Consider the following 25,235-nt stretch of genomic DNA (forward strand, 5'->3'; position numbering starts at 1 on the left):
TCTGCTGTTGGGTGAAAATGGCATGAATACCGTGGCCACTGGTGTCGGTGCATACCTCCGTTCGTGCTGAGAGGTTGGAGTGGGCCAGGACAGGCGGGTTGTTGAGGGCTGCGATGAGCGCAGAAAAGGCTTGAGATTGTTCTTGGCGCCAGCAAAATGGTACGTCATTCTTCAGAAGCAGTGTGAGTGGCTTGTCCGCTGACAATACCGCCGAAAATACGAGCAAAGGCCAAGAAAACTACAAACGTCACTGGTACAGCAGGGTGTAGGAAATGCACTTACAGCACGAATTTTGTCGGGGCCGGATTGAACGCCGCGGGTGTCGACCAGGTGTCCGAGCACTTTGAATTCACATCGGCCGAAGCTACACTTCTTTGAATTCAGCTGAAGGCCAGCTCTTCGGAAGGCTCCAAGAATGACATCAAGATGGTGAAGATGGCTCTCGAAGGTCGAAGAAAAGACAATGACGTCATCGAGATAACATAAGCACGTTGTCCATTTAAAAGAAAGTCCATCATACGCTCGAATGTAGTGGGCGCATTACACAGGCCAAAAGGCATCACCTTGAATTGGTACAGGCCATTGGGAGTGACGAAGGTGGTCTTCGTCAACAGCGATCTGCCAATAACCGAAACGAAGGTCAATCGAAGAAATAAGTGGCACCGTGCAAGTAGTCAAGGGCACCATCTATCCTGGCAAGTGGGTAAACGTCCTTCTTTGTAACTTTGTTGAGGTGTCGGCAATCAACGCAGAGCCTCCAAGTATTGTCCTTTTTAACAAGCACGACTGGCGACACCCAGGGGCTGCTCGAGGGCTCTATAATGTTTCTTGCCAACATCTTGTCCACTTCATCTTGTATGACTCGACGTTCAGAAATGGCGACTCGGTAAGGTCTTCTGTGAATTAGGCTGGCGTCTCCAGTATCGATATGGTGAGTAACGAGGGACGTTTGTCCCAAGGGTCGGTTACCAAAATCGAAAATGTCACTGTACGAGGTCACAAGGCTGGTAAGTGCTTCAGCACGATCAGGACACAAGTCAGGAGCTACCATTCCTGATATGCGGACCTCCGTAGGCGGGGACTGTGCAGGTCGTGTCGATACTTCAGAAGGAGTGTCAGGCAGATACATTAAAGTCAGCCAGTGGGGTCAGTTCGGCGAGAGAAATTCCCTCAGGAAGAACTTGCACAAAAAAGCTGAAGTTCAGGACGGGAATATAAGTGTGGTTATTCGCTACATGGACGATATTGTGTGGGAGAGCTATGCTATGCAGCAGAGTAACGTCGGTTAAGCGGGAAACAACGTAGTCACCATCAGGAATGGAGGGAAAAGGCGTCATCAGCACATACACAGCGGCTTCAGTTGCCAGGCAAGTAAATTCAGCGGAGCGAAGACGGAGCGCTGAAGTTGCATGAGCTTGTTCATCAGGACAAAACGGCCGGTCTAGATGAAGCAGTCCAGAAGAACAGTCAATGAGAGCGGAGTGTGCAGTTAAAAAGTCGAGGCCTAATATAACGTCTTGAGGGCAACTGGTGAGGACTATAATACCACAGGGATGTTGCGGCCGGCAATGCTAATGCATGCAGTACACATACCAATCACAGTAGCTGTGTTGCCATCCGCAACACGAACGGTAGATGAGGTAGCAGGTGTGAGGACTTTTTTGAGGTGTCGGCGGAGCAAAGAACTGAGGACAGAAATGTGGGCACCAGTGTCAATAAGTGCAGAAATTGGGACTCCATCCACAAGAATATCAATGAGATTACGTCTAGGTGCAGGGTTCAGAACCGAGTTGGCAGTCCGGGTCGGTAATGCAGTGTCACTTCTGGGCACTGCATTTGCTAGTTTCCCAGAGTAGGTGCTGGCGTATGATGGGGAGGAGTCGCGACAAGGTACCGGTGAACGGGATCGACGAGCCCGGGGAGGTGGAGATCGGCTGTAGCAACGAGCAGTTGGGAGGGTTTCGGTGCGAGGTTCACCTGGTTGAGCAGGAAAGTGCAGGTCGATCACAGGCAGGGCGGGGCTCCTCTGGTGGGGCAGCATAGTGTCGAGGTCCATAGTAATACCGACGGTCAGCATTGTAATAAGAGCGAGGGGTGGGGAAGGTATGGCTACGGCAATACCGCAAAGTGTGGCCGGCTCGACAGCAAATGAAGCAGATTGGTCTGTCGTCTGAGGTGCGCCACTCTGCAGAATTGTGACCAAGGTAGCGACGTGGGGAGGCTGTGCTTGTGGTTGTAGCAGCCACTAAAAGAACAGGGTGCGATGGTGGCGGGGGCGGCACGGAGCTAGAGGAGAGGCCAACGTTTGCAAGTTCGTCGCGGACAACGGCCTGTATCATGGCCACGGTGTCGGGCAGCGGAGACGGGAGGGGTGCAGGAGTTAGGGCCTCGAATTCTCTGCAGACGATCCGAGTCAAGGTCGTGGGATAGGAGGGTTGGTGCAAAAGGGCCAGGTCATCGCAGGATGAGGTAGCCGCCGTGTTCCGAAGACGCTCAAAGCGATGTACGAGACGTCTTTGTTTAGCCTGCTCGAATTTTCGGCAGACTTGAAGCACCAAGTCGACGGTAGAGCAATCCATGCAGAATAGGATGTGGAATGCATCATCCGCGATACCCTTGAGGATATGCCCTATCTTGTCACTTTCTGACATGGAGGTGTTGATCTTGCGACACAACGCAAGCACGTCATGAATGTAGGCGAGGTAGGACTCTATGGGGGATTGAACACGAGAAGAAAGTTCCGTTTTTGCAGCCAGAGCGCGTCCAAATGGTTTCCCGAACAAGTCCTTCAGCTTTCGCTTGCAGGTATCCCAGGTAACGAGCTGTTGTACGTGGTTTTGAAACCATGTTCGAGCTGTTCCCGCCAAATAAAAGATGATGTTAGCGAGCATGATGGTGGCGTCCCAGTGTTTGTTCCGGCTGCAGCGCTCATACTCATCTAGCCAATCGTCAACGTCTGGGTTGTCGTCGCCATTAAAGATGGGAGGGTGGCGAATTTGCGTAAGAACAACTGGCTGAGGCGATGTTCCTGTGGTGGTAGGGGCTGTTTTGGAGGTCATCGTGGCTGTTTGAGATGTGGTTGTGATCCCAGGTAGGTGGCGGCCGCTTCGCAAATCCAGCCTTTGGCAACGTAAATAGGCTAATCGGTGCGTACGGGGATCTTGATTCACCTCCACCAAGATTATACGTGGCAGAAGGCTAGTACCACAACAGGGGAAACCACTACAGGTGATGAGAGACGCAGGTGTTCAGGCAAGCACCAACCGCTTCTTCAGCTTCGTCGTCTATCACTGTGTTGTCCATCGTCGTCCTCTCTAGTGGCATATACGTAACAATATCTTAAGCAAGCATACCTGGATGCGAGAGCATACCTTGCGACATTAGAGGAGCAGCCAAAACTTTTGAACAAATCGCTGCCTCGTGACTTGCTGTTATATGCGCGTGTTAGCCAGACAATTAGTTTCGGCTGGTAAAGCATTTTTGCACAACTATGTTCAGTCTGGCCACGGCCAGCGCACGAAAGCATGTGCCGCCACCGCTTCAGTCCCGTCATCGCAAAACCCAACGCGATTCGATTGCTCTTCACTGCATGCCCGCACCGTATACGCCATGCGCAGCGCCCCGCATAGCGGCGGGCAGTGGAACCGGAGGCGGGCCTCATGCGGCAAGCGTGGCCGTGGTGCACACGTGCGATCTGCCGTTTGGGCGCGTCTCGCAGGCACTTCCGCGGTGACAGTGTGCGCAAGCGGATCGCACTTTATAATAGTGGACATGTGTTCTATAAAACGGCCATCTGGAACTACATCACCTCCATATGCATCAAGTGTCTGCAGCAGACGAGTGTAAACAAGGTTACGTACGAAGTGCAGCTCATTTTGAGTGTCCCGCTTTCATTACAACGCCATGCTAATTCTTTCATTCCTTGACCTATGAACCAATGTTCTTTCTTTGCTTAATGGTACACGCTTGTTTCATTTACATGCAATATATTGCTACAGTAAACTAGGCAGCGTCATCGAAACTGTGAGCGGTTTCGTACCGGTGCGACGGCAGACAAAGCCAGCGAGCTTGAAAACCAGCATTCTGAGCATCAGAAAAATAGCGCATATTGAGCTCCTCTAGAAAGAGTTCAGACTTTTCATGCTTGCACTTTACCCCTGCCTGTACAGCATGGATTTCATGTATTCCATCGTCAAAAAGGCAGAGCGGGTAGATAATTTCATGGGGGAGTGAGATATCAGCAGAGGCAATATCTGAAAAACTGCGTCACAGGTTAGCCAAGAGCATATTAGATTTCAATTTTATGTTCTATTTTATTATTGTAGTATCATCTTCATTTCATTTGTATCACCCCGCGCCCAACTGCAGAATTACAGGGCGCTTTACAACAAGCTCTAGAGCCCTTAGTTTAAATAGCAAGTGCAGCGACATGTTATGTTTTCGTAATCTTGCCAGACAACAGGAACACTGGCTCTGGTCTTCAAAGTAATTGCGTGGCAAGTTTCAAAACGCATAATGGCAAATATCTGTTCAATAACCCGCCGCAGTGGCTCAGGCTACTGAGCAGGATCGAGTCATCGGGACCGAAGTCGACCAGGCCGCTCGCGTTTAGGTGGAGGCGAAACGCAAAATGCAACCGTGTGCTGTGCGATGTCAATGCACGCTAAAGATCGTCTGGCTAAGAGTTTCACAAATCCAATGCGTATTGTATCTTCCCGGCTAGCGGACGTGACCAAGTTTGAACAAGTGTTCACGGAAGGTGCAATGACAACCAGAAAATACTAAAAAATAGATATCACTCGGCCCTGCCATACGGCAAATTTAATGCCTTTTCCGTCGAATGACGTTTGTTCAAAATTATATTTGTTTGCTGCTACATGAGAAAATATAATGACATTCGATGAAAACGACGTTAGGTTTAGAATGAGTTTGAGGTACTCATCCGAATGCGATCAACGAGGAAATGTGTTATGTCGACACTTGACACTCGGTGAGAAGATACACCCAAAATAGACTACAAAAGTGCCACCTGCATTAAATACTACTGTGCTCCTATACTTTTGCAGCTAGTCATCTATGCGAAATATGCCAAATAGCATCATAAAAAAAACAAAAACTGGCACCCATCGCTGCCAGCCAGCCCGTAGCCATCGCACTCAGCGCAGGCGGAACAGGTCGCTTCTGCTGCCACGGTTCGTCGGCGCCGAGTCGCCGACACGGCGGATTTCTTTCGCCACCTTCAGAAAAGCATGCTCTGTTCATCTTAAATAATACACGCTAAATTTGAGGAAGGAATCTAAAAAAATCATCTTTGCTGAGGAGCACTGTTAGTAACGAGATTTTGGAAGAAGTGATAACAGCAATACAAGCAAATTTCTGCTTTTGGCAGCAGCCGCCGGTGTGACGCAGCTCATCCGATTTCATTCTCCCGCTGCTAAGGCGTCGTCGAAGTTACACCTTACGCGTACTGTAAGACAATTTGTGAGACAATAAAACTGATAGCAAGGCAGTTTTATGAATAGAAAATTTACTATTTCCAAAGCACCACCAGCAACGACTTTTATGCGAAACCGTTTAGGCTTTTAGTTGGATTTGGCTGATTTGACTTCCCTGGCACCCATGTTCCCAACATAACATCGTAAAACCACCGAAACAGAGTGGTGATGGATGGCCTTTTTGCATACGGCACAACGTGTGAATGTGACGCCAGTGTGCCTCACGGTGGCAGAGGTGATCTGAAACCATAACTGAAAGTCTGTGTACAGCACAAGCCTCCAACATCTGATGCTGGTGAAGGGCCCCCAGTCTGAACCCCCATGCTTTGAGATGAACTACCACGACGGATCTTTATTGTTATCTAGCATAAACATGCTACTACAAGGTCCGTAAATGGTCCTCTTACAAGGTCCCCCCCCTCATTGGAGCGAATAAAAATTTTGGTCTTGCAGGTTGGCAGGTATATTACTGCATTATTAAATGACACTAGCAGCAGTGAGAAGCAAGGCCACTCACGGGCATGGGGATCTTGGTGAGCTCCTTGCCAATGCAGTTCTTCATGATGGACCACAGTGACAGGCTGCATGACGGCTTGTCCGGGATGCGCGTGCGCCGCTTGCGGCCCCCACCCACAGGCGGAGGAGGAGCACCCTCGGAGTGGCACGCACTGTCCACCACAGCAGGGCTGGCAGACGGCGATGACACCGGCGGAGGTGGTGGCGGCTCCAGCTCAGAGTCAGAGTCCGAGGGTCCGCTGCTGAGGCCCGAGGCCGAGCGGCGGTGCTTGGGGCGGTGCTTGGAGGCCTCCGATGCCAGAAAGTGATGGTCGCCTCCTGGGGAGGAGTGCTCGGGTGCGTCAAAAAACTCCTCGTCGTCCGAGTGTGCCCCGCTGGCCTCCTGGGCGGCCCGCTCCAGGGACGAGTGCTGCTTGGCCAGCTGCTCCACCATCTCCTGCAGCCGCAGGCACTGCTCGTGCTCGTGCTGCAGCATGCGCACCCACTTGCGCCCCTGGCTCTGGGCCAGCTGCACATACTCACTGCACGCCTGCACATTTAAAGAAAACTCTCCACGTTACTAATGCTACAAAGAAAAGCTCTCAAGTGAGAGTAAAACTACCATGAACACAAGCTCTCTACAGAGTCTTGAATATTTGAGCCCCGGTTTTAAAAAAATACTATGCCAAATATACTGCACTATTCGAGCTGAAATAATGTTCACAAAGTAGCAAAATATGGTCTACATTATTTGATAAGTGATTCAACATCGGTGCTTGCCTAGATTTTCTGGAATCGGCGAAAAACTGCTCTCGGCGGCGTGCACAATTTTTGCAGAAGAGAGTCGAAAAGCTGCGTTGACATGGTGTGCCATCTGTCAAGCAGCGAGGCAAGCGTTGGCGCGCAATTCGTTCGCAATTCGTATCAGTTAATGGTCATAATTTTCGTTTTCTGATGTGAAGTCCGGTGTACCTCAAGGATTCGTACTAGGGCCTTTACACTTTTTAATTTACATCAATGACCTGCCCTCAACTCCTAACATGCACCTCTTTGCCGATGATTGCGTTATTTTCCGCGAAATTAAAAGCCCAGATAATATTAACTGTCTTCAAAACTGATCTCACTGCGATTGCTATCTGGTGTAAGGAATGGTTTAATGCAACTTAATGTTAGTAAGCGTAAATCCACGCGTGTGACAAGAATTTCTAATGCCTCGCATGTTTAATAACAACGTTCCTTTGGAATAAACAAAACAAACTCGTATAAGTAGCTCGGCATAATTATTTCATCTAATCTCATGTGGACAACCCATATAAAATATGTAATTAACAACGCTAACCGCATGTTTGATTACTTACGCCTTAACTTTTCCAAAGCTCCATCCTCATTGAAGTTATTTCTCTACAAAATGCTAATACGCCCAAACAAGGATTTCTGATGCATGTTTACTATTTGAATAACGTTCCTTTGGAATAAACAAACTCATATAAGTAGCTCGGCATAATTATTTCATCTAACCTCACGCGAACAACCCATATTGAATATGTAATTAACAACGCTAACCCGCATGTTTGATAAGTTACACCGCAACTTTTCCAAAGCTCCACCCTCATTAAAGTTATTGCTTTATAAAATGCTAATACACCCAAACAACAATTTCTAATGCATGTTTACTATTTGAATAACGTTCCCTTGAAATCAACCAACTCATATAAGTAGCTCGGCATAATTATTTCATTTAACCTCACGTGGACAACCCATATCGAATATGTAATTACCAATTCCAAAGCTCCATCCTCATTAAAGTTATTGCTCTATAAAATGCTAATACGGCCAAAATTAGAGTATGCATCATCCGTATGGGATCCAGGTTATGAAAAACTAATCACCGACATAGAAATTGTTCAAGATAACTCCATCCATTTTATTTATTCTAATTACAGCCGAACTGAAAATATTACAGCCATGAAGTTCGACCTTCCACTTCTATCATTAACATCATGTCGCAAAATATCTCGCTTAGTCCTGTTCCACAAGCTGTATCATCATCCTGGCCTGAGTGACGAATTCTTTCTTCAACCTCACTACGTATCCCGTCGCATTGACCATCATCATAAAATCGGTCTCTATACAGACGCTTTCTTACAGTCACTCATAGCCCGAACATAAACAGAATCAAACCCCCTTCCTGCAGATATTGTTTACATCAATGATAACTCACATTTTCGTACTGCTTTAGCTAATATTGTATACTGACAGAATTTTTGCACTGCTTCTTACTGTATATACTTTTTGTATTTATTATTGTATTTTAGTTATTTTTGAAATTCATACCCCTGTAAACAATTTGGTTATGCTTATTTTGTTTTGTTGTTAACCCACTCCAATCTTCAATGCCTTTATGGGCCCTGAGGGTATTGTAAATAAATCAATAAAAATAAATAATGCTGAGCTTAGCAAGCGATGAGCGCTGACAACATGAAACGGTCGCCCGTAGATGTATGGTCGGAACTTACTCAGAGCCCAGGTGATGGCAAGACACTCTTTTTCTGTCGTAAAATAGTTCCTTTCCGACCGAGAAAGCGTGCGGATCGTGTAGGCAATGACTGCCATCAGTGAGGACATCAGTGTCTGCATTCTCAACAAAACGAGCTAGTATTGGTGGAGTTGCCGCTGCGGAGTTCCCATAAAAATGGCATCTCGAGTCAATGCTGTCAATGGCTCCGTTAGGCGAGAAAAATCTTGAACAAAGCGGCGGTATTATAAGCAGAGGCCCAAAAAGCGTCGAGGGCCTTCCTGTCGGTTGGCCGTGGGGAACTGGAGATGGTGGAAGTCTTGTCCGGGCCTGAGAGAACACCTTATGCGCTGACATGTCCTAAGAAACGGAGCTCCTTGAATTTCTCTGACTTCATGGTTAGTTGCGCAGACTGGAGAGCTTGAAGGACAATGCACAATTGCTCTAAGTGTTGGTCGAAGCTAGACGAAAAAATGACCATGTCGTCCAGGTACACAAGGCACGACTGCCACTTCAGACCAGCTAAAACATTGTTCATCATGCGTTGAAATGTGGACGGAGCGGAGCAAAGCCCAAATTGGAGCACCTTAAATTCGTATAAACCGTCGGGTGTCATGAAGGCCGTTTTCTCCCGGTCTCACTCGTCCGCCTCTATCTGCCAATATTCACTTTTCAGATCTAAGGATATTTCCTTCGTGGTCTGCCGAATGCCTTCAGTCGCAATGAGCCTCAAATGCAAGATTTGGGTAATGATTGCGCGATTGCAGCGTACACAGCAGCCCTTCGCTTCTGGCGCCTCAGGTCACCTAATCTATCTTCCCAGCAGTCGATGAATGCCGCAGCTTTTCGCTCCACAGCTTCCGCGCCGACACAATCGAAGAGGACGCTATCTTTACTTGCACTGGTGGTGGATTGTGGCATCGAGACTATAAAATTAGCTCTAAAGCTTAATGTTCAACACATGTGCTAGCAATGTTCTAAAAATGTTGTACAGTAGAACCTCGGTGATACGAATCTCACGGGGTCGCGAAAAAATTAGTATTGTCCGAATGTTCATATCATCAAAACAAAAGAAAATAAGTGTGCAGAAGCATGGGAAAGGCGATCGCGCAGATTTGTTTACATCCGAGAATGTTTATTACGGTCGCGCGGTCACAGCTCGCCACACGCAGAGCATACAGCGCGTTAGGCGATCGCGACGTCGGTGACGTGCGGGCCGCATGCCTTCGCTGACTTCTCGCGGCGCATACAGCACGACAGGAGATGGCGACGTGCTGGCCGCGTGGCGCCGTACACTGCTCGCGATGCATACACCGCAACTGGCGATCACGAAATCTACGATATGCGGCCCGTGTGCACTTGCCGCCGACTAGTACTCATGGCCGCGCGCTGCTGCAAACTTCGCAATGTAGAACACAGTCGCAATGCCGGCGATGTGCCATCCGCCCGCCTCGGCGTACTTCTCGCAGCTCATACAGCACAACAGGAGATGGCGACATGCGGGCCGCGCGGCACCGCAAACTGCTCGCGGATCACAATCGTGGAGCCAGCGATGTGCGGTCTGCGTGCGCCCGCCGCCAAATGCTTTGTTTGCGACATCTGCGGTTTGTGGGCTATGTGCCACTAAAAGCTTTTCGCGGCGTGAGCACGACAATCGCGACGTCGGCAAGGTGCGGAACACGGGTAACCAGAAACTGCCCGTGATGTGTATATATAGAGCGGCTGGCGATCGTGGAGTCAATAACGTGCGGGCAGTGCATTGTGTTCAAAGTTACTGTCGCAGTTCGCGTGTTCGCATCATCCGTAGTGGCGCGGGAGTAAGTTCGGAACATCTGAAATTTTGCACATTGTACACAATACACTCTGGCGAGGGAATTTCGCAAATTCGTATCATCCTGAAATTCGTTTCAACCAGATTCGTATCACCGAAATTTTACTGTAATATGCCTTTTAATACCTCATGTTATTTGTTTTCAAAATTTAGAGCTCTCTGATGAAGAGGGTGACAATGACCGCGTTCGAGTGTGCTTGAAATCTCAAGAGCGATTGAGGAAGCAGCTTCGAGTCAAGCAGGCTCGAGTTCTATGGCACTTGGAAAGTTGCCATGTGATAACCTAGATCTGCATAGAGTTGAATGCATATCAAGGGCAACGAGGATCAAAACTGTCCGTGTGACAGGGGCATTAAAAGCGCACTAATGCTAGCCTCAGAGCACACGAGCCCATTGTTTGCGAGCCATCCACCACGCAATCAGCCGAGCCAATCCAATTCAATCCAATATGGCTGCATGCGTGTTTGGCAGCACAGCCATGGAGGAAGAAAAAAACTAGAAGGGAGCGTATGCAACCTCTGCAAGCCAACCTCCTCTGATGCCACTCCCTTCTCACTCTTGCACACAATGATTCTTGGGAATTTAGCCATAATAATTTCAGAGTTATCATTACCGAGTGCGCTGTAGAAGTAGGCGGTAGGATAGTTGGAGAGGATACCGGTAAGCTGTCTAAGGAGACAGAAGATTTGATTAAGAAACGCCAGAGTATCAAAGCTTCCAATCCAACAGACCAGATAGAATTGGCAGAGATATCAAAGCTAATCAATAAGAGCAAAGTGGCCGATATAAAAAAGTATAACATGGAGAAAATTGAGCATGCTGTAAAGAACGGGAGAAGCCTTAAAGCGGTGAAGAAATCGGGCATAGGCAAAAATCAGATGTATGCGCTAAGGGACAAGGCAGGCAACGTCATCACGAATATGGACAAGATAGTCAAAGCAGCCGAGGAGTTCTATACTGATCTCTACATTAGCCAAAGTAGTCAGGACCGTAATGAGATTGGCGGTAGGGAAAAACAGTCTGACGTTCCACCAGTGACAAAGGACGACGTTAAGAAAGCAATAGGAACTATGAAAAGGGGGAAAGCAGCTGGAGAGGATCAGATAACTATAGATCTGTTGAAGGACGGGGGGATATCGTGCTAGAAAAGCTGGCCACGCTGTATACGCAGTGCCTGGTGTTATCGACGGTACCGGAACCATGGAAGAACGCAAATATTATCCTCATTCATAAGAAAGGCGACGCTAAAGACCTTAAAAATTACAGACCAATCAGCTTACTGTCTATTACGTATAAGGTATTTACTAAGGTAATCGCGAATAGAATCAGGAAAACCTTAGACTGCAATCAAGCAAAGGATCAAGCAGGTTTTCGGAAACGGTACTCTACTATCGATCATACTCATACCATCAACCAGGTGATAGAAAAATGCTCAGAATATAACCAGCCCTTATACATAGCATTCATTGATTACGAAAAAGCATTTGACTCAGTAGAAACCTCGGCAGTAGAAACCTCGGTTATACAGGCATTGGGAAATCAGGATGTAGACAAGCCGTACGTGTAAGTGCTGGAAGATATATATATAGTGGCTGCACAGCAACCATAGTTGTGCATAAAGGAAGCAACAAAATTGCCATAAAGAAAGGTGTTAGGCAAGGAGACACGATCTCCCCAGTACTATTCACAGCTTGCTTAGAGCAAGTGTTCAGAGACTTAGAATGGAAGCAATTAGGGATAAGGTTAGATGGATAATACCTCAGTAATCTGTGATTTGCTGATGACATTGCCTAGCTAAGTAACTCAGGAAATGAACTGCAGAGAATGATTGGTGACCTAGACAGAAAAAGTAGAAAGGTAAGATTGAAAATAATTATGCAGAAGACTAAGGTAATATTCAACAGCCTCGGGAAGGAACAGCAGTTTGTTAGGTAGCGAAGCACTGGAAGTAGCAGGCGAATATGTCTGCTTAGGACAAGCAGTAGCCGCAGATCCAGACCATGAAAAGGAAATAACAAGAAGAATAAGATTGGGATGGAGCGCATTTGGCAAGCCCTCGCAGATTATGAGTAGCAGCTTACTGGTTTCGCTCAAGAGGAAAGTGAACAACAATTGCATCTTACCTGTACTCACCTATGGGGCTGAAACGTGGAGGCTAACCAAGAGGGTTCTACTTAAGTTGAGGACAACACAGAGGGCTATGGAACAAAAAATGGTATGGGTAACATTAGGAGATAGGAAGCGTGCAGAGTGGGTCAGAGAAATAACTCAAGTTACTGACATCCAAGTGGAAATTAAGAAGAAGAAATGGGCATGGGCAGGACATGTAGTGCGAAGAGAGGATAACCGATGGTTGCTTAGGGTAACAAACTGGATTCCAAGGGAAGGAAAGTATAGAAGGGGTGGCAGAAAGTTAGGTGGGCGGATGAGGTTAAGAGGTTCGCAGGGGTCAAGTGGATGCAGCTAGCACAGAACCGGGTTAATTGGAGAAATATGGGAGAGGCCTTCGCCCTGCAGTGGGTATGGTCGAGCTGATGATGGTGATGGGTTCCCAGACTCAAAAGCAGCAGGGTACATGGTGTTCTATAGTGACTGTAGATGCCCCAGCAGAAAGCCTACCGGAGTGGACTACCGAAAGTTGCGTGTCTCGTTGTGACACATAAGTTACTTTGTTTACAAATGTTGCATCGTACTCAGTGTTTATACGCACACTGGTTAGAACTTCAGGTAGCTTCTTCATCCACTGCTTCGTCCAGAAGACTACAGATTCGAAATAACGTTGGATGCCTGGGGAACTGACTGCAGCAGTACATGCATTTGAGGTCTGCGTGTTGTGTTGTGCTGGGTGTTTTAGTGCATAAGCAACTAAGGCTATCATGCGCCAAGAGCAAGGTTTATTTGTTTTGTGAAAAAAGTGGTAAAGCTGGTGTGTTTAAATTACCGTTTGTTTAGAAAGTCTCCTTTTAGGAAACCGGTTGCGTTGGTTTTTATGGCGCATAAGCTGCTAACGCAATGATGTGGAAAGCATGAGGTTTTAATTTGTTTACTGATGCACACTTGATTTATTCTACAGTTTGTGTAAGACATTTTCTTTCCTTAGAAAACTGAAAACACACGACAAATCTACAAGTCCATCTTCGCCTAAGATCAGTTTTGGGTGAAAAGGAATGTGTTGTTTGTAAAATGGGGTAAAATATTTTTTCTTAGTGTTTCGAGACCTATGCATGAGAATAAAACGTGGTTAATAGTTAGTTGTTCTCCACATTCTTCGCATTGAGGTTTGTCTTTTTTTGTCAGCAGAAAATTGTGTGTCAGATGTGTGTGTCCAATGCGAAGGCGGCATAGTATTACTTCTATGAAACGTTCCTGATGCCGGCTAGACATCCACTCTCCCAAAATGGACTTTACTAGGTGTAGTTTGTTATCCACTTTACTATTCCAGAAAGACTGCCATTTTTCTTTTTGTTTGCGATGTACAAGTTTCACACAGTCTTTGTAGGGTATGTTTATACACTTCATTTGCTTGTCACAGGCTTTCGCAGCATATGTGTCTGCCCTCTTGTTGCCTTTAATGACCACGTGACTCGGGACCCAGCGAAATTTTGTTATATCCTCGAGCAATGGCTGTTGCTATATTCTGTATTATGTCTCCGAGCAACGGCGTGGCTGCATTTCTTAGATTTAGTGCTCTGAGGACGGCTAGGGAGCCTGTGTAAATAATGCTGTTTGTAACATTCTCTTTTATTATTTTCTCTACGGCAACAAAAATGGCGTGGGATTCAGCAGTGAAAATAGATGCACAGAGTGGAAGTCTTATTATTTCCTTGGAATCTCCTAGCACAACTGCACTTCCCGTGTATACAGCTGTTTTCGATCCATCAGTATAAAACTCTGTGAAGCTTCTGCATTCCTCCTGAAGTTTAAAGGGGTCATGCAATGCCTAAAATGGGGTAAAGCAAATCGGTCGAGAGATAGGTACTCCCTCACAGGTCAATTCACCGCAAGAATTTTTTAGCTAGCTTCATTAACACCAGATATCGGCGATTAAAAATGGCGCTCCTCCTCGTTCCCCTCAACTCAACACTCGGAGACACCAGAAAAAAGACGAAGAAAACAGCTCGGGAACTCCGCCCCGCTAGCCCCGCCCACGAAGCGTCATCGGGTGACGCTTGGTTCTCAGACTTCCGGTCGTCGCGCCTGTTTTCCTCGAGCGTCGCCCATGCATTCACGGTGTCTGCCTTTCCCATCCCGTTTGCGTTTGCATAGCTTTCAACCTTGTCTGCTGTCTTCCTCGACCGCCGGTTTCTTCAGTTTCTTGACCTCTCGCAATTGTGTGCGACAGCAGCCCGAACGACTCGGGTCGTTCGCGAGCGCATACCTGTAGGTGGGGGGAAGCTGCTGTCCCCACATACCGGCGGCCGCCGCAGAGGGAGCACGTTCCTTCATATCCCTGTCCCATTCAGCGCAAATTAGCATGCACTCCTGCCGAGCACGGCTTTCTACAAGACCGCTTTCTTCTCTCGCGCTGCCTAGGTCAGTCTCTTTGGTACCGTCTTCTGCGGTTTGACCAACGGCGGCCGGTGACCCCTCGCGGAGTTGACGCGATAGCATCGACTCTGCATGGATGCTGGCAGATGATCGAGCGTGCGAGTTGCCCGCGTGCAAACATATGTCGTCGTCGCTTTTAGTCCGGAGCTGCTTTAATTATGGTCGGCGAGAGGCATCTCTTGTGCATAACGAATGGAATGTATACGCGTACGTATCACCGACGAGAGCACGGACTGATTATCGCTACAGAGTTAGAATATCGGATGATAGGTGAGCACGAATTATTCGTCCGCGAATCTTAAAATTGAGATTAACAAAAAGGATAGTGATGTGGTTTTTTTTTTTGATGTCCTTTCACACATCGTTTAGGAAGTGCCAATGCGTAACGTGCACGCGTGTTTATCTCATGTGTACGCATCGTCCGAGCCAGAATCAATGGCGCAAAACATCAGCAAAGCAGCTCGGCACATTCAGTTCGGCAGCGCAGGTTGTCACTGATTTTCGCAGCAACACGCAAGAATCGCGGACATGAGCATGCGAGCGGCTACGCTAGAGACGCAGCGAAGCGGGTGATTCCAAAACGCCGTCCGCCGTGGCTTCGACGCAAATAAGGCCTAGTGACGACAAGGGAGCAGCGCACGATCGGAGTGCCGTCGGCCGCAGCGCCCGCGGACAGCATCTCTGCGGTAACCTGGCGACATCCGGTGCTGCACATAAGCGATGCGAATTTGTGTACTTTCGCGATGAAGCTGATGACAAACCTTTTTTGACGCACGTTTCATTTACACGAAGGTTGATGCTGCCTTTTTAATCGGTACGGTGTTGAATCGGACCTGCTCGTGCTCTTTTCGCACTGCTGCACCGACACGCACTTTCAGTCGGACGCACATCGTTTAAGAAGTGCCAATGCGTAACGTTCACGCGTGTTTTATCTCATGTGTACGCATCAGACGAGCCAGGAACGACGGCGCAAAACATGAGCAAAGCAACTCGCCACATGCAGTTCGGCAGCGCAGGTTGTCACTGTTTTCCGAAGCTACACGCAAGAATCGTGCACAGGAGCACGCGAGCGACTACACTAGAGACGCAGCGAAGCGGACGATTCTAAAACGCCGTCCGCCGTGGCTGCGATGAAAAAGAAACAAGGCCTAGCGACGAGCAGAGAGCAGCGCATGACCGGAGTGCTGTCGGCCGCAGCGCCCGCACCTCGCGGCATCGGGTGCTGCACTTAAGCGGTGCGAATTTGTGTACTTTCGCGATGAAGCTGAGGGTACACCTTTTTTTGATACACGTTCCATTTAATTATCAACACACCGCACAAATGGTCGATGTGGCAAAGACGAGACGGGACTACAGTACGCTGCTGCGCCATCGGTCGGTACATGAAGGTTGATGCTGCCTATTAATTCGGTACGGTGTTAAATCGGACCAGCTAGTGCGCTTTTCGCACTCCTGCACCGACGCGCACTTTCAGTCGGACGCCACCACCTTTTCGGTTAACATCGCGAACCGAAGCGCCAAGCTCGGGTTCACGCATGCATTGCAGCACTCGAGCAGACTACTTTCGCAGCTACCGGAAGTGTGTCAGTGACGTAGTGGCCGTCGCGGCTCCGTGGCCTGTCACTCTGTGACTTGTGACGTAGGTAATCACGGCAGAATAGTCCCAAATCTCGCCGCCACGCAGAAATGGCGCAGCCCGCGAATTTCAAAAAACGCTGGTTTTAAAAATTAATAATAAATCACTGAATTTTTTCCGATGAGTTTTACTTTAGACGAATGCTCGGAAGCATTTATTCTACATATTGAAAACGTTTGTCAGTGACCTTTCTAGCAGTTTCATGCCCCCTTTAAGGAATTCCTGGATAATGTGCTCTTGTGGGGTTTTAGTCTTTGGAAACTGTGAGAGTGAGATCTCAGATTGTGGGAAGATTATACCATGGCGGTAGAGGGCTGTTGTTTTGAGCGATATCTGGTAATGTGTCCCGAATATGGAGTTTGGCCAAATCTCGTCAAATCACGATATAGCGAATCCCACAGTCAAATCTCGATATAATGAATCCCATGGGACGGCAAAAAATCATTCATTATTTTGAAATACCGTTGTAAAAAGCTGAGTTATTTGAAGAAATCAATTATTTTCTGCCACGTGGAGCAAACACGACTGTGCACTACATTCCACCACTACAGCACATACACATTCCACTTTGCGAAACACCTCGTTGCATGCGTGATTGCACCGAGCAACGAAAGTACGGACTTTGTCCATGTGTAAAAAACCAGCAATAAAAACATAAGAGTTCTATATGACCTCATCTTCAATGCTCCCTGAAGTTTGAAAATCTTGTATCGGCCTTTCAAAATGATTGCAGCAGTCGATGGGGCAATGCTACCTGTCTGCAGAGGCCGAATCACTTTTTCCCTGCGTCGATTTCTTGCAGTGAAAGCGGCTGCGTTCATATCTTCTTGGCACTTCGCTGGCTAATATTATCGCTCCCGCATAAACTTCGCAATAAGTTAATCCGCGGCATAAAAAAAAATCTTCCAGCACGCTTGAACGCACAAACTACCAACCCGCGTATGACACGCAAGAAAAAATCGCAGGCGGCTAGGCCTGCTGGCTACTCCGCTATAAGCCATAGCTTGGTGGTGGCACTAGGAGCTGGTACTAGATGTGCTGATGATGATAGCTACAGCCCACGGACCATACACACAGAAACGGCGGTTTCTGTTTCACGCGAGAGTCGCAAGCTGCGGCACTGTTAATTTTAGCTGAGTCCGTAATACTGATGTTCCAAAATTATAGAAGAAGAAATAAAATATATTCGTTATTCTGAAATATACATTATTTTAAAACTCGTAATTCTGAAATATTCTTACATTGAAAACAGCAAATCTGCCGGAGATTATTAAAAAAATTCGTTAATGTGGTGTTCGTAGTAACGAGATTTCACTGTATCTCTTCGAACCGCATTATCAATGGCCTCGTTGACTGAGGTCTATTTGTGAAAATGACTCTGGAGGGGCAAGTTGTGACTATTGAAATAGCCCAAGTGTTTTTTTTTGTGACTTTATTCTGAGGACATATGCGCATGTAAGTAAAGCTCGTCTATCTTTCAGTGAAGACTCGTTAGTTTCCACATAGAGGCTATCCACAGGAGACGTTCTGTATGCACTACAAACAAGGCGGAGGCCTAAGTTATGCACTGGGTCTAATTTATTTAAATATGATTGCCTAGCTGATCTATAAACTATGCTTCCATAGTCCAGACAGGAGCACAGAACAGAGCACAGAACATTTATTCATACTGTCAGCCCTGGGCGGGCTATTACAGGAGTGGATATCAAACTTGAAACAGAAAAAGAACACATCAAACACTGAGATCAACACTAAATTTCATACATAATTGTGTTTGCCACTTGAACAAAACAAAAACATTGTCATAGAAATCAAGCAGAACATAAAACATTGTGCAGTTTATCTAAAAATTCGCTAAGTGATTGTGACGTGACAACGGAGTTTGGTAACATATTCCATTCCTTAATGGCTCTCGGGAAAAAACTAAATTTAAAGCAATCATTTCTGACAGGCGGCATTGGGATGTACAAACTGTGACGATGGCGTGATGTTTCCCCTATTTTAATTTCAAAGTATTTTGTTTGATCGATTTTCAAGTAGTGGTTAGCAATCTGGAAAAGAAACTTGAGTCTGTCGCATTTGGTTCTAATGTCAAGTGTTTGCAAATCAGCAGATTTACACAAAGAAGTTGGAGAATCAGAATAACGATACCTATTAAATATAAACCTTGCTCCGAGACGCTGGATTCTTTCCAGCTTAGAACAGTTGGAAGCAGTGTACGGGTCCCAGACAACTTTTGCATATTCGAGGATAGGCCTAACTAGGCTTTTGAAAACCAGACTTTTTATTTCAGGAGTTGCCCTGCACATATTGCGTCTCAAGCTCCTCAAGATGTTTAGGAATTTGGAGGCTTTCTTTTTTAGTGCTTGTATGTGGGGGAGAAAAGTGAGTTTTTTGTCAAAAGTAATGCCTAAGAATTTGTGGTTGTTGTTTACGAGCAATCTGATTTTATTTAGGTGTAAGGTAGGGTTGGGCTGTATGCCTCGTTTGGGCGAGAACATAACTGCCACTGTCTTCTGCGGAGAAAATTTAAACCCAATATCACTGGCCCATTTCGCTAGCTTATTTATTGTTAATTGTACCTGTCTCTCACATGTGGACATGTTGCACGATGCGTAGGCTATTTGAAGGTCGTCCACAAAGAGTGAGTGCATTATGGAATTTGGCATTACTTTGCTAATTGCATTCATTTTTACAATGCAGAGTGTTGTGCTTAAAATGCACCCTTGGGGTACACCATTCTCCTGCAGGAAGGTTCTGAACAAAGTGGTCCCAAGACGTACTTGAAAGGAACAATGTGACAGAAAGTCACTTAAAACCTTTAGCATTCTGCCACGTATGCCTAAATTTGCCAGGTCGTGCAATATCCCAAACCTCCAAGTTGTGTCATATGCCTTCTCAAGGTCACAGAAAAGAAAACGGCAAGACAATGCTGTCGGTGTATAAAAGCCTCTCTGATAGTGTTTTCGAGATGCACGAGATGGTCAGTTGTTGAGCATCCTTTTTTAAAACCACACTGGTGAATATTTAAAAGTTCGTGAGATTCTAAAACGAAAGTTAGCCTGATGTTTAAAATACTTTCAAATGATTTTGCTAAACGCTGGTGAGAGCAATGGGCCATAACTACCAGGAGATGTCGGCTCCTTTCCAGGTTTCAAAAATGGTACGACAACAGCTTTTTTCCGCGCCTCTGGCAATTTTCCTATGACCCAAATTTTGTTTTAAAATTTTAATAGTGCCTCTATAGCCGGTTCGGAAAGGTGGGCGAGCATTTCATAGTGAATTTGGTCAGGACCAGGTCCAGTCTGTTTACCGGCAGCTAGGACATTTTTTATTCTTTCTAGTGTAACTAAGCTATTATATGGTTCTTTTGTACCACCACTTGTAGGGAGTTTTTGTTTCTCTGCTATGTTTTTGTATTTTAGAAATGTTTGAGTGTAGTGTGATGAACTGGTAACTGCAGAAAAATATTCACCTAAAATGTCGGCCTGTTCTTGTATAGTTGTCTGTACTCCAGGAGCTGTTAGAAGGGGAATGGTGAATGCAGAGTAGTTGCCATTTATCTTTCGGACCTGGTTCCCACATTTGTTTTGATGTTGTTGAGCTGTTTATTGATGTTACATAATTCTGCCAGGAGGTTTTTTTCGGCGCGGCGGCGGATGTATCGGGCTTTGGCTCTTGCTGTTTTAAGCTTTACGAAATTGTCCTGTGTTGGGTTGGGCAAAATTGTCCTGGTTGGGCAAAAAGTCCCCCTTGCTTTGTTTTGTTCCTTTTTTGCTTCTTTACATTCTTTTGAATACCAGACTTTGTGATTTTGTTTCACCACTCCAGAGGACTGAGGAATTGCTATGTGCACTGCAGTAAGGATGCAATTTGTGTAAGCATCATTTAGTTCATCTATATTATATTTATCTCAAGTAATTTTTTCTAGGCTGGCCTTCTCTCGAAACAGTGCCCAATCGGCTAAATGCAGCTTCCAGCGTCGCGACTTGGATGGGATCATTTGTGATGAAGATGTTAAGCTGATTAGTACAAGTAAGTGATCACTTCCATATGGGTTATCTAAAACGTCCGATTTAAAATCTGTAAAAATATAGGGTGAGCTGAGAGATAAATCTATACAGCTCATTTTTCCTGAACTAGATGAACAGTTGGTTGATTTCCCAGTATTAAGGAGACAGATATTATTACACAGTATAAAATCCTCTACGACTTCACCTCTTGTATCTGTTTTTCTACTGCCCCAAAGGATGGAATGTGCATTAAAATCTCCTACTAATAAAAATGGCTCTGGAAGCTGCTTTAACAGATCTAATTCATGAATACTAAATTTAAGGTGTGGCTCTAAGTTTATGTAGAACACAGTTATTGTTTTAAAAGCCTGTAAGGTCATAACTATAGCTTCAAACTTAGTTTTAAGTTTGTGTTCTCAAACTGCTACTCCATTTCTTACTATAATGGCAACGCCACCTGAGAGCCTGCTCTCGGTCGTGACGAAAGACTGTATAGTTTTTGAGTATGTTCTTAGGTTTGGGACCTAAATTTGTATCTTGCAAACACAAGGCTAGTGGTGAGTGAGTGGCTAATAACCATTTTATGTCATTCATATTAGTTAAAAGTCCTCTGCAGTCCCATTGTATAAAAACCATTTTGTATTAAATGAGTAGAGAAGGCTAAGTTTTGCTTTCGGGCCCTCTGATTCGGGGCTTATCTCATTTTTGTCGATCCAAGGAGCTGCGCCGCCCATCCGACGTCGACGGCACAGGACTGCATTGGCTTTTGTCCATCGTGTCTTCTGACACACTGGACGCCTGTGCGGACCACACAGGTACGTTTGTGTTTGCCCTCACCGCGTGGTGAGAGGCCTTGGGCCGGCTGACCTGGGAGGTTTGCGCAGCCTGTTTTTCTGGAGGTGGCGCAGCGCTGGCCGCAGCCACCAAGGGCACGGATGGCCCTGCTCCCGGTTCACTGTGTGAAACCTGGGCAGGTGCCAGAGTCTGTTGTGGCTCAGTGCCCTGTTGCGCCACTACAGAATAGGCAGGTTTATTTGACAGAACATGATTTCGTGCTTCCCGGAAAGTTATGTTTTCTTTGACCTTGATGGTAATGATTTCCTTTTCTTGTTTCCATATTGGGCATGTGCATGAATAGGCAGGATGACTGCCTTCACAGTTGGCACACAAATGTGGCTGAACCTCACATTTCTGGGAATCGTGTTCACGGGAAGCACATTTTGCACATCTCTGCTGGCCGCGGCAGGTCTGAGAGCCGTGACCACAGTGTTAGCATTTGAAGCAGCGGCGAGGATTTGGAATATATTTCTCGAGTTGAAGTTTCACATAGCCTATTTCGACTGATTTGGGGAGGATGCTTTGTGCGAATGTCAGGACTAGGTGCTTGGTTGGAATCTCTTTGTCGTCACGCCTCATTGTTATCCTATACACATCTGTTACGTTTTGTTCTTTTAGGCCCTCTAGCAGTTCCTCTTCAGTCAGGTATCTGAGGTCGTCGTCAGACAGTGTTCAGAGAACGATGGGGACTGATGGTCACTGGGATTTCGCCAAAAGACTTTAATGTGGACAGCTTTTCGCGCTGATGATTATAGAAGATTTCCAACAGAAGGCCTCCCTTCGGAAGTTTCTTCACGTTGTAACCCTGACCTATTACTTCTGTCAGTGTCTTGGTCACTATGAAAGGTGAGATTTGTCTAGCCGTTTTCTCAGTGTTGTCACTGTGTACTACATGATATCGTGAGAACGTGTTTGGATTTTTCAGGGAGAATTTGGAGGTTTCATTAGTGCGACCCCTTTTTCGGGATCGATCATGTGATAGTAAAGAAGCCATAAGAATAATGTTGTTTCGCCAGGGTGGCGGCCACCTACCACCGAGCCCAACAAAGGAACGGGCCCGTACAGGAGCTTCCGAGAAAGTCCAGCCCACGCCAGCCTTACACCCTGACTATAACCAAATATGGCATAACACGAGGTGGTCAGCCACACAAGGTTAACCATTGCCCCCTGGAAAAGGAAAAATCCAAGAAAAGAGGAGGAGACAGGACAGTTGTAAGAAAGAAGACAAGAAAGCAAAAGATGCTGGGGAGGATAGGAAAAGGCGACTGCCGATTTCCCCCGATCAGGTCAGGCCAGAGGTGCCGTCTACGGGAAGCGTGGGCCAAAGTGGTGTGTTGCCTCCGCCGAGGGGCCTTAAAGGTCCAAACACTCGGCACTGGCTCAACCACCAGGATCCCCTTTTCCCCAGACACGGCGATGCCACGCATGGCTACACGTGGCTGCTCGGGATCCGTGGTGTCGCACAAAACACAAACACCTGCTTTAAGGGGGGACACGGCTCTTTGCGGCCGAAAATTGGTCTAAAAATCGATTTTTTTATTGCTTCCTTTTTGTGGTCTCAAGACGTTTCCGCAACTATCTGCAAATTTAGATTGAAAAATACCGCCTATTTCGCAGGTTACAGCGCTCCAAAGTTGCGAATCTGAACGTCTGCCCCTTTAAATTGAGGTCAAATCGCGCCGAATTTTGATCGGCCGCAGATCGAGAAATGCGCGCTCCACTGGCATCATTTTGGTCTCGTTCGAAAGATCACAATTCGGGCTGTTCCCATGCCACGATCAGCATCCACGAGCGAACACCCCAAGCGGAAAACAAAGGGACTAATTTGCGCGAAACACGTGCTGCTATTGGGCTCCGAAAGCATGTGACCCAAACGACCACGTTTGGTTGGCTGCCAGCGTCGACTGTTTGCGGCTTGGCGCCATTTTGAAAAGGTCGCATAGTTAGGCCTAGCCGGTTTAGCGACGTTCCGTCATCACAACCATGGCGTAAAACGGGGAAAATTTAGGTTCGAGCGTCATACTAGCCCAAAAACTGAAGAAAGGTAGAGAAAAGAGGCGCACCGGTGACGCAGCATCCTGTTACCAGCAATCAGCGACGAAGCGCAGACGCTCTGCGATGGGATGATAAGGGCGAAGCCGATGGTGTCAGCACGACAGATAGGAGAGCAAACGATTTTCCCGAGGAGATTCCTGCCGCGTGCAAACATCGTAATCATGATGATGCAGATGAAAAAGTGATGCCTAAGAAGTTTTTATGGCAGCGAAAGATCGGAAAAGTTAGTGTCGCGGAAGCAGCGGCAATCGTGAAAAGGCGTCACGCGCGGCATGCGGAATGGCAAACTTTGTCGAAATAAATTTGCGTCCGAGTTGCAGGGGCGATTATCTCGATGGAAAATGGTGCATTCACACCAAAAGCTAGTCATAACTCATTTGATCGAGTTGCTGTTAGCTTTGGTAATTCAAAAATATGCCCAAAACGTTTTTCGCCAATTTCTCAAAATTGAATTTTAGACAGTCACCAGATCAATATTTCTGGTCCTGCTCTTGCTACAGTTATTTTCTTTTGCTAGAAAGCTAACCTCATGTATCTTTTGACACCAAGGTAAATTTAATAACCGTAGGGGAAAATTTACTGAAGAGATTGTCTTGGCACCAAAATAAACCTCCTTTGAGTTTGTTTTTTTATGGTGTAACATTGACCCTAACTGGCATAGAACATTAATTTTTGCTTTAATTCTTTCCAACCCTTTCTGATCATACTGATATGTCAGACCTTGCCATAAATTAAATCTACCTGTTCTGAAATGTTTTTCCTTGTTTTCTCAAAAACAGCATCTTTGAGGGTGCTGCAATTTTGGAGGAGATCAATATCTCCAGTCCTGTTCTTGCTATTGCTATATTTTTTTTTGGCTCCTGGGAATCCTGCCGCTCTCATGAAACCAAGGTAAATGCAGTGAACACAAAGGAAAATTTACTGAGAAGATTATTTGTCTTGGGCACCCAAATGGACCTTTCCTTTAACATTTGCTATTGCATAACTTTGGCTCAAATTGGCATAGGCTATGAATTTTCGCTTTAGGTCACTTCCCACTTGTTTCTAATCTTGTTGTCATATCAATCATTGACACAATTTACACCGACATACTGTGAAATGTTTTTCCTCATTTTCTCAAAACTGCAATTTTGAGGGTGCTGCAATTTTGAAGGAGAGATATCTCTTAAACTATTTGTGCTGCAGCTCTTATTCGTGTCTTGTTAGAAAGAAAAACCCTTGGACAATGCAATAGACTAAAATATGTACAGTTATTATGCGGCAACATTTTCAGAATTAATTATCAATTTTAGGTGCGAACTTGGACTTTTAGTCATGAAAGTTTGACTTTGTGTGACTTTGGTTCAAATTCTTCTAGCACGTTAATTCATGGCTAGTGGCACTCTATAATCCTTCTAGATCACTCTGGCAGGTCTATTCTCATCATGCCATAAAGTGTTCACCTTCAAATGAAGAACATGAATTAGGTAATATTTTGAAAACTATTTCATCTACAAGAAAACTAATCAGATATTTGAAGTCAGCATGCCAAAAATATATTAACCGTGCAAGTTTCAACCAGATGCACCCGTAAATAAGGAAAAAAGTTTTAAGAGGGGTGTCCCACCTTAACAGGTGCCGTCTGCATTTCATAAATGAAGCAGATGATTTTCGTCTCTAACAATACATGCACACGCCCTAAAAAGCAAACGCTCCGTTTCTCGAGAGATGCACATAACAGGATACATCACTTTTACCAGCGCTGTGACAGGAGACGAGGAACAAGAAGAGACGAAAGGACAAGCGCTACTAACAACTGAAAGTTTATTGA

General features: G+C 46.1%; 1 protein-coding gene across 2 annotated transcripts in view; it reads right to left on the reverse strand.

Moving 5' to 3' along the window:
* Positions 1 to 25,235, reverse strand: part of Osbp (oxysterol binding protein) — a 192,407-nt gene that overhangs the window by 142,068 nt on the left and 25,104 nt on the right. For both annotated transcript variants that reach the window (XM_084597320.1, XM_084597322.1), the window contains exon 3: positions 6,013 to 6,540. In XM_084597320.1, coding sequence (XP_084453446.1) covers positions 6,013 to 6,540 — 528 coding nt within the window. The remainder of the gene's footprint in view (positions 1 to 6,012; positions 6,541 to 25,235) is intronic.

The sequence above is a fragment of the Amblyomma maculatum genome, chromosome 3, assembly GCF_055883805.1.
Source record: "Amblyomma maculatum isolate TAMU_Amacu chromosome 3, ASM5588380v1, whole genome shotgun sequence".
NCBI lineage: Eukaryota > Metazoa > Arthropoda > Arachnida > Ixodida > Ixodidae > Amblyomma > Amblyomma maculatum.